Raw genomic sequence first — 8,856 nt, 5'->3', positions numbered from 1 at the left:
GTTCATCCAGCTCTACACCTTGTTATCTTAGTTTCCTGTGTTCTGCCTCCCTCCCTGCTTAAAGGGGTTTTAAATTAGCTGTTTTACAGTCTTCTGGGACCCTTTTTAACTCCAGTGATTCATGAAAGATCACCACCAATGTCTCTACAGTCTCCTCAGCTATCTCCTTCAAAACTTTGTGTTGTAGTCCACCTGTTCCAGGTGATTATCCAGTTTCAGACCTTCCTGCGGCATCATCTCGTTAGTGATGGCCACTACATTCACCTCTGCCCCTGACTTTTGAAGTTCTGGTATGCTGCTGGTGTCTTCCACTATGAAGACTGATGCAAAGAGTCTATTCAATTCCTGTGCCATTTTTTTGTTCCCCAGTATTACTTTTCCAGCTTCACTTTCTCGCAGTCTCACATCCTCTCTTGCCTTTTTCTAAAATAGCCCTTGCAATCTTCTTTTATATTACTAGCTAGATTATCCTCATATTTCATAATCTTCTCCCTTTATGCTTTTTTTGACTTGAAACTTCAATTATTTTTCGTTCTCCACAGATGCTGCCAGAACTACTGAGTTTTTCCAGCACTTCGATTTTATTTCAGAATTCCAGATTCACTGTGTTTTGCTTTCATTTTATGTTCAATAATATATTCAGTTGTGTTGGATTCTTTTTCTAGGGGCTGAAGAATGTAGAAGGAACCATGAGACCCTGATCTGTCCTCTTTGTAGAGCCAAATGGAAGTCCCGAGAACTGCACAGGTAAGAAAACTGCTTTATGAAATAAGGGTTTAAACTACTTTAGTTATGAAATGTTGCAGTTTACACTTTAAACCTTTGAATGGATATTGTAAATTTGAATAGATTATATCAAGTGAAAATATTTTTGTGGTATTGTTGAGGACTAAGAATACTCCATATTCCTATACAAGATTGAACGGTAAAATCCCACTCCTTTCTGTTCTGAACTAGATTTTTACTGCTAGAATTTGCTACACCGTTCAACTGTTGCCATGAAAATTTAGAACATTAACCTTGTCAGGATACTCAAAAGGTTCTTTTTAGCTCGATGCCCATCACCACTTTAATATATTATTTAAAGCAAACTGTGTGATATATCTGTATTTGTCACAGATTTTACACTGCTTTTGATACTTTGAAGATACATATTAATTGTCAAAAACCTGGAATCATGGTTTTTAACTAATCCATTAAGCATGACCAATTATTACAAACGAGTTTCATAATTCTGAATTGATTAGTTAAACAAATGCTCTTCACTGCATAAACATATTCTCCTCCCAATGGTTTCACTGTAGCTTTAACAAATTTTGAACTTGTTTGTTTTGTTTGTTTGTTTAATCTTGGGATTCTAACTAAATTTAGGTATTGTGACAGGGTTTTGGAAGACTTGTAGATCATGAAATCAAAGGATATCAAAATCAGAGCTTGAGTACTTGAAAGTCATTTCTTCAAATAATCATTGCAATAAAATCTTAATTCGTTCAGTGCTTTCTTCATTGTATTTCACAATGCCATTTTATATTTCTGCCTTAAAAAGCCATCAATCTCAAAGTTCAGTGCATAATCAGACTCCGTCGCTGGAAGTAGATCCACAAAGACGGCAGCAGGACAATGACTTCAATCTTCGTCATTATGGGGTTCAACAAATCCCACAAGGTTATAAAGAGTTGGCAGAACCCTGGATTCAGGTGAGGGCTTTTGAAAGCTTAAGTTGTTTTGTGCAAGGCCAGTTGTTGCTTCTGTTGGGAAAATGAAAATTAAACCTAAATTGCTACTATGAATTTGTAAAACTCCGATCTCGTGTTATCGTATTACTGAAATTTTTCAAAGTGGTGAACAGTTTACATGGTAAACCCAGCATTGATCCCATTTTCGGTCACCATTATTTTTCAATTGATGAATTCTATTCTTTATTCAAATGTGTCTTGTTTATAAAAGGAAGTGATTTAGAACTGCATGCTTGGTCTGTTGCTGTAATTCTGTCCATTTTCTTATTTAGGTATTTGGAATGGAACTGGTTAGTTGTCTCTTTTCTCGGAACTGGAATGTACGAGAGATGGCATTAAGGCGACTTTCACATGATGTTAGTGGAGCCTTGCTGTTGGCAAATGGCGAGATTCGTACTGGAAGTTCCTCCTCTACTAATGGAAGTGACACTGGATCTAGTAGTCTGCCAGGAGCCAATGGGTCATCTCAGATTGATCTCTCAGGAGACGTGGTGGTGGAGTCATGTTGCAGTGTACTATCTATGGTCTGTGCTGATCCGGTCTACAAAGTATATGTCGCTGCTTTGGTAAGATACTAATCATTTCAAGTCTAAAACGCAATATGACATTGTTGATACAAAATGTCCAGTCTTTAAGTTGCGGAACCTGGGCAACAATTTCGAATCATTCAAATCCGCAGTTTGACTGCCCAGTTTGCTCCAGTGGGCTAGATTATTCACATTCACTTAATCTAAATGGATGCAGATGAAATTCACGTCCGTTAAAATGGCTTTCCACTTGAAGTTTGGTGCCCAATTTTAAATTGTAAGCTTAACGTGGTAATTTCATTATTTTTCTGACTGGTAGGAAGCGGGGGCATCATGTAACCCATTTTTGGTACATTGAATTTAATTTTTATGCGGTTTAATTTTTGCTTTCCTAAATAAACAATGCTGAGAATTACTCAACATCAACAGGCAGACATTTAACTTATTCCTGTGGCATTTTGTCTTTAATGTTAAGTAAGTTAATGTCTGTTTTAGAATAGCAGACTGAGAAATGTTGAGTGCATTGTTCTGTACTGCAGAAGTCATTTCCGGCCTTCGATCTTTTCAAATGCAGAGTGTGTTTTAGATTCTGGATTGTTCCCCTTTCATCATTCCCTTTTTAACATTGTCCATTTCTTACTCTTTATTTCTGTGATTTTTTTTTTTTTTTTTGCTGTTACCATTGTGTAAATCAAAATCTTCTGTTTTATGGCTTTATTTCATTACTTTGTTTTCAATTTTGCCTTTACCTATAATGAACTTAACCTTCCAGTTGTCCACTTTTTAATTATTTGTGATCTATTTCCACAGACTTGATGTGACTTAAATCAGTTCATCAGTTCAAACTACAACAAGAATTATGACAGATAACAGCACCTATGTTTTTAATTATTTCTCTGCCACCAGTGATAACATGAAGACGCTATTTTTTTTGAAGTCACAGATTAAATTAATTTAAGCTGTCTTTAAGTAAAAGTTCATGGGATACTAGGTTTTTACAAGTGGATGAAGTGCAAAAGTAAAAAGCTAAAGCTATGTCTGTAGAAATCATTGGTTAGGTGTCAATTATGCTAATTTAGGTAGATTACTGTTTATCGAGTATTTGGATTTGTTAAAAGCTAAGAAGCTTTAGTTATGAAGTAAAACCCACAAGACCAGAGCATAAAAAGGCCATTTAGCCCTTCCAGGCTGCTGTACCATTCAGTGAGATTATGCCTGATTTGATGATTCTCCACTCCACTTTGCCTTTTCCCCACATCTCTTGATTCCCTTACTGATTAAAAACTTGTATAGCTCAGCCTTGAATGACCCTGCCTTGACAGCTGTCTGTGGTAAAGAATTCTACAAATTCACTACCCTCTAAGAGAAGAAATTCCTCATCTGTTTTATATGGATGACACCTTTATTCTGAGATTAAGTCCTCCAGCCCTAGACTCTCCAACAGGGGAAGCAACTTTTCTGCATGCAACCTGCAAAGACCCTGAGTGCATGCCCAACCTACTCGACCTCTCCTCGTAAGGCATTTCCTCCATTCTCAATATCAACCTGATGAACCTTCTCTGGACTGCTCGAGCTATATTTATCTCCATGAAAGCACACACTATTTTGGTGTCAGCTACTTCCTGATTGAGTGAATTCCACAGGCTCACCACTCTCTGCATGAAGAAATTTCTTCTCATAAGTTCCAAAAGGTTTAACCCTTATCCTTGAACTGGTTCTGGACTCACCACCATCAGGAGTATCCACCCTGCATCTGACCTGCCTAGCCCTGTTAGAATTTCATAAGTTTCTGAGATTCCCCACTCATTCTTTTAAACTCCAGTGAATGCAATCCTAGCCAACTCCATCTCTGCTCATAGGTCAGCCCTGCCATCCAAGGAATCAAGTTGGTAAACCTTCAAAACACTCCCTCTATGGCAAGAACATCCTTCTTCAGATGAGGAGTCCAAAATGCACGTGGTATTCTAGGAATAGACTCTCAAATACCATGTACAATTGCAGCAAGATTTTTTTTTTTGTTCCTGTACTCAAATCCTGTCAAGATGAGGCCCAACACACAAGTTGCCGCCTTTATTGCCTGCTGCATCTACGTGCTTACTTTCAGTATCTGGTCAACAAGGGCATCCAGGTTTTGTTGAATATTCCCCTCCCTCAATTTATGGCCATTCAGATAACAATTTGCCTTCCTGTTTTTGCTACTAAAGTGGATAATCTCACATTTATCCACATTATATTGAATCTGCTATGCATTTACCCATTCTCACTCTACCTGTCTAAATCACATTGCAACATTTCTGCATAGTCCTCACAGCTCACCCTTCTACCCAACTTGTCTTGTATGCAAATTTTGAGTTAATGCATTTAATTCCCTCATCTAAATCTATAACATAATGTTATGGACCAGACCAAACCCACCCCACACCCCAAAAAAATGCACGTCAAGAAGATAGCCTAGAACCTAACTTTTTCTAATTTTAAGGGCAAGTACCAGGCATTGCATTCCGGATGCAATTCGATTGGTCAAATTAACAGGGTTGAAATAAAACACACTTTTTATTCATACACTATGATTAAAAGGATTTTGAGTAACTTGATTCCATTGGATAATGTAACAGAATGATAAAATATTTGACTATTAAACAACAACTGTTCCAATATTGTAACTTCCCATAAACACACACTTGGCAAAGGCAAGTTCAGTAAAATAGATTGCCTTGCTTGGAATTCTAGAAGCAGGAAGAGAACCCAAGCTTTTAGCTGTAACAGAGAAAAAAGCTTCCACATCTGGCATCAAGACCCCGACAATTGCTACTGAAAGCTAAAGTAAAAACCCTGGTTCTGTGGGTGCTTGGCCCCAACCAATTAGGCTGCTTCTATTGTTCAACGTCTTTTGAAAAAGGCACTTGGCACCTCTGTCTCAACTTCTCATCATTATATAAGAGAAAGGACAAGTACACCTTTTAAAAGCCATAATGTCATCACAGTATATTATAAATAAATGGAGTCCTAGTACTGATCTATGGGGTACCCACTAGTCACTGCATCTCATTCAGCAAAAGGCACTTTTATTCCTACTTTGTTTCCTCTTTGCTAACCAATTTTGTGTCCATCACAAGGACTACCCCAGTCCATGTGCTTTAATTTCCCACATTAACTTCTTATGTGGGATTTTGTTGAAAACCTTTTAAAAGTCCAAATAAACCACATCCACTGGCTCCCTCTGATCAACTCTATTAGTTACTTCCTTGAAGAATTCCAGTGGATTTGTCGTGCAGTTCCAGTGTAAGGAACCAAAACTTTTCACGGTATTGCAGGTGTCGCCTAACTAGTCCCTTGTATAGTTTTAGCAGGACATACCCAATTTTATACTCTAATCACTTTGAAATAAAGACCGACATTTCATTTGCCTTGTTACCTGCTGAACTTTTTATGCTAGGCCCCCAACCCACAATCTAAACCCCACCTTCTATTAGTTAGCCAGTCCTCTATTCATGCTAATGTCCTGCCCCCAACACCATGGGTAATTATCTTAAGTAGCCTAATGTGTGGAACCTAATCAAACACCTTCAGAAAGTCCAAATATATTGTGTCTACTGCTTCCCCTTTGTGTCTATATTGCTTGTCACCTTCTCAAATAATTCAATTTATTATAAATCAGATTAGTGATACTAGAGAGAACCTTTTTCGTTTGTATGAGGAAGATTGAGATATGATTCAAGTTCAAAGTTTTTGGAGGTACTGAGGTAAATGGAAAGAAACTATTTCCAATGATTGACTAGTAACTAAAGGAATAAATTTTTAAATGGTTGCCAAAGGGTAAAAGTGGAAAAAGATGTTTCATAGGTAATAGATCTTGGTATAGTATATACAAAATGCTGATGAAAGCAAAATACGTGATAGCTTTTAAAAAAAGAAATGGGTTAAATTTTTGAAGAATACTTAAAGTCCTTTAAATATTTAATGGGATTGTAGGTGGCTCAGGGCTAGCACAGATGTGTGCTGATTGGCCTCCTGTAATGTATAGTTTTGTATGTAGCACTGGGAAACAAAAACGGATAACGTTCCTTATCATGTACTTCTAAGGGTGACCTGAAGGACCCCAGTGAACATGTGAACTCATACATGTATTATGTACAGAAGGATGCTGTTTGGCCCATCATGCGCGCATCAGTTCCTTTAAACGAGCAGCATTACCTAGTGCCAATCTCTTTCTTTTTTTTTTCCCCTCCACCCTTGCACAATGCTTGATTATTTAGATAACAAATAAGTAAGAGCATTATTTTTTACTTTTTTTTAAAAAAAGCAGAAGATTGAGTGGTTTTTCTCTTCCCAATCAATTCACTAATACAAATGGATTTTTAACGCTAAAAAAGTTGGGACTGAATTTGATTCTTCAAAAAGTGATCCTGCTTTTGAAAGCTATCGTGCGATTTCTCTTGTAAATTTATTCCATTATAGGCTGATGATAGGAATTTTTTGCTAAAATAAGACCCTCGTTCATGTCATAGAACATAGAACAGTACAGCATAGTACAGGCCTTTCGGCCCACGATGTTGTGTTGACCTATTTTCCTCCTAAGATCAAACTGCCCTGCATACCCTACATTTTACTATCCCCCATGTGCCTATCCAAGAGTCGCTTAAGTCTCTAAAGTATCAGTCCAGTCCAGTCCAGTCCAGTAAAAGTAAAGTTGCCACGGGGCTGCGCACTCATTACAGAGAGACAACTGGCGGTGGTTTAATCTGACAGTCACCATGCCTCTGGCAAGGGGAGAGGTTGAGGAGAGTACTTCATGGTAACTTCTTGCCTCTGAGCTGGTTATACCTAAAAGCTACCTTTGATATGCTGATATTCCAGCAGAAGTACTGACAGAACTTAGTATCTGAAGCATTATCTTTTAGATTAAATCCAGACTGTATCTACCTACATTACTATCCATATGAACATTAAGGATCTGATTGAAGAGCTGACATTCTCTGACCGTAATAAATCTCATTAGGATATCAACAGAGTGCACTATCTGGGCCACATATCTAAGGAAGGATGTTCTGGCCATGAGGGGGCCCAGAGAAGGTTTACTATATCATCCTGGGGATAGAGGGCTTGTTATGAGAAACATTTGGGGAATCTGATTCTCTGGTCAGTGGAGTTGAGAAGGATGAGCAGGGGGATCTCATTGAAGCTTACAAAATACTGAGGAACCTGGATAGAGTGGATGTAGAGAAGATATTTCCACTAGTAGGAAGGACCAGGACTTGAAGGTACAACATCAGACTCGAGGGACAACCCTTTAGAACTGAGACGAGCAGTTTCTTTAGCTAGCGGGTGGTGAGTCTATGGAACTTATAGCTAACTTATAACTAAGATTGAGTAGGTTCTTGATTAGTAAGTGGGTCAAGTGTTATGGAGATAAGGAAGGACAATGGGGTTGAGAAAATTATCAACCATGATCGAATGGCAGACCAAACTCGATGCTGAATGGCCTAATTCTGCTCCTATATCTTAGCGTTTTACAGTCATTATAGGAGACTCATCCTCCAGTAACAAATATTTTAGAAATTGATAGAAGTTGGCTAACAGTTAGCTTCTGATATCCTAGACTTCAAATTGATTCAAGATGGCGGTGGAGTAGCAGGGCTGTGTGCGGGCACTTGCCCGGAGTTCATCTGCTCCCGCAAGCTTGCTTTCTTCTTTCATTCTTTTTATTTCTGCTCTTTTTTATTTTGTTTTTTTGCATTCACTGTTCTTTTCTTTGGAGCATTTTGTGGTGGGTGAGATGGTAAAATCAGCATGGCACCTAGAGCAGACCATGCACAGAATGGCGGCTTCTCCCGGCAGTCAAAGTCAGCAGCAGATGCGGCTCCTTATGGTGACTGGAGGCAGTGGCAGAGGCAGCAACAGGGACGTGCTCCTGGCATTTGGGACTGGAGCGGCGGCAAAGCTAGTGATCAGAGGCAGCAGCGGCAGACTTTTCAAGATGGCAAGGCGACATCTTGAGGAAAGTGGCTGGAGCGGGACCGTTTACGAAACGGCGGTGGTCTTATCTGGGATCAGAGCCAGAGGCTTCTGGTTGCGGTAGATCCAGACTAGGGGCTCCCGACGTTTGCAAGCAGTCACGGCGTGGTATGCCCAGAGCTGGGACTTCTGGTGTCACTGAGCCAGTGGCAGCAGCAGAGCTGGAGCCTCCTGGTTGCGGGGTGAATATGTGTTTAGTACAGGATCCACCATCAGCGGTGGTGTCAGCGGTGAAGAGATGGCATCTAAAGATTGGCGACTCCAATGTTGAAGGGGGTGGTGAGGCACTAGAGATGGTGTCGCAGCGCAGGTGGGGCTGATGAGCTAGTCAAGGACTCTCTTTCAGTTTAAACTATTCAAAATAGCACTGGATTGTGGTGACTGTTGAAGCTTTTCACTGTATTTTACTGTATTATTCACTGTAAAATAGTGACAATAAATAAATTCATTCATTCATCATTTTAAAGTTTTGGTTGGCATTTGTAGTAATTTGTGATGTGACACTTGGGCGTTTCATGTGGCTGATGATGCTTAATAGTCTTATTAATAGTCTTATTAATAGTCTTATTAATAGTCTT

General features: G+C 39.1%; 1 protein-coding gene across 1 annotated transcript in view; it reads left to right on the top strand.

Moving 5' to 3' along the window:
* LOC109930444 (mitogen-activated protein kinase kinase kinase 1, E3 ubiquitin protein ligase) overlaps nucleotides 1-8,608 on the top strand; it is an 85,218-nt gene extending 76,610 nt beyond the window's left edge. Inside the window, exons 8-11 of the mRNA XM_048605054.1 lie at nucleotides 666-747; nucleotides 1,547-1,697; nucleotides 2,009-2,302; nucleotides 8,022-8,608. Coding sequence (XP_048461011.1) covers nucleotides 666-747; nucleotides 1,547-1,697; nucleotides 2,009-2,302; nucleotides 8,022-8,342 — 848 coding nt within the window. The 3' untranslated portion in view covers nucleotides 8,343-8,608. The remainder of the gene's footprint in view (nucleotides 1-665; nucleotides 748-1,546; nucleotides 1,698-2,008; nucleotides 2,303-8,021) is intronic.
* The last annotated feature ends 248 nt before the right edge of the window (nucleotides 8,609-8,856 follow it).

The sequence above is a fragment of the Rhincodon typus genome, chromosome 1 (genome assembly GCF_021869965.1).
Source record: "Rhincodon typus isolate 14 chromosome 1, sRhiTyp1.1, whole genome shotgun sequence".
In the NCBI taxonomy this organism is placed as follows: Eukaryota; Metazoa; Chordata; class Chondrichthyes; order Orectolobiformes; family Rhincodontidae; genus Rhincodon; species Rhincodon typus.
Note: the sequence above shows the minus strand (reverse complement) of the source record. Positions and strands in the feature narration are given on the sequence as shown.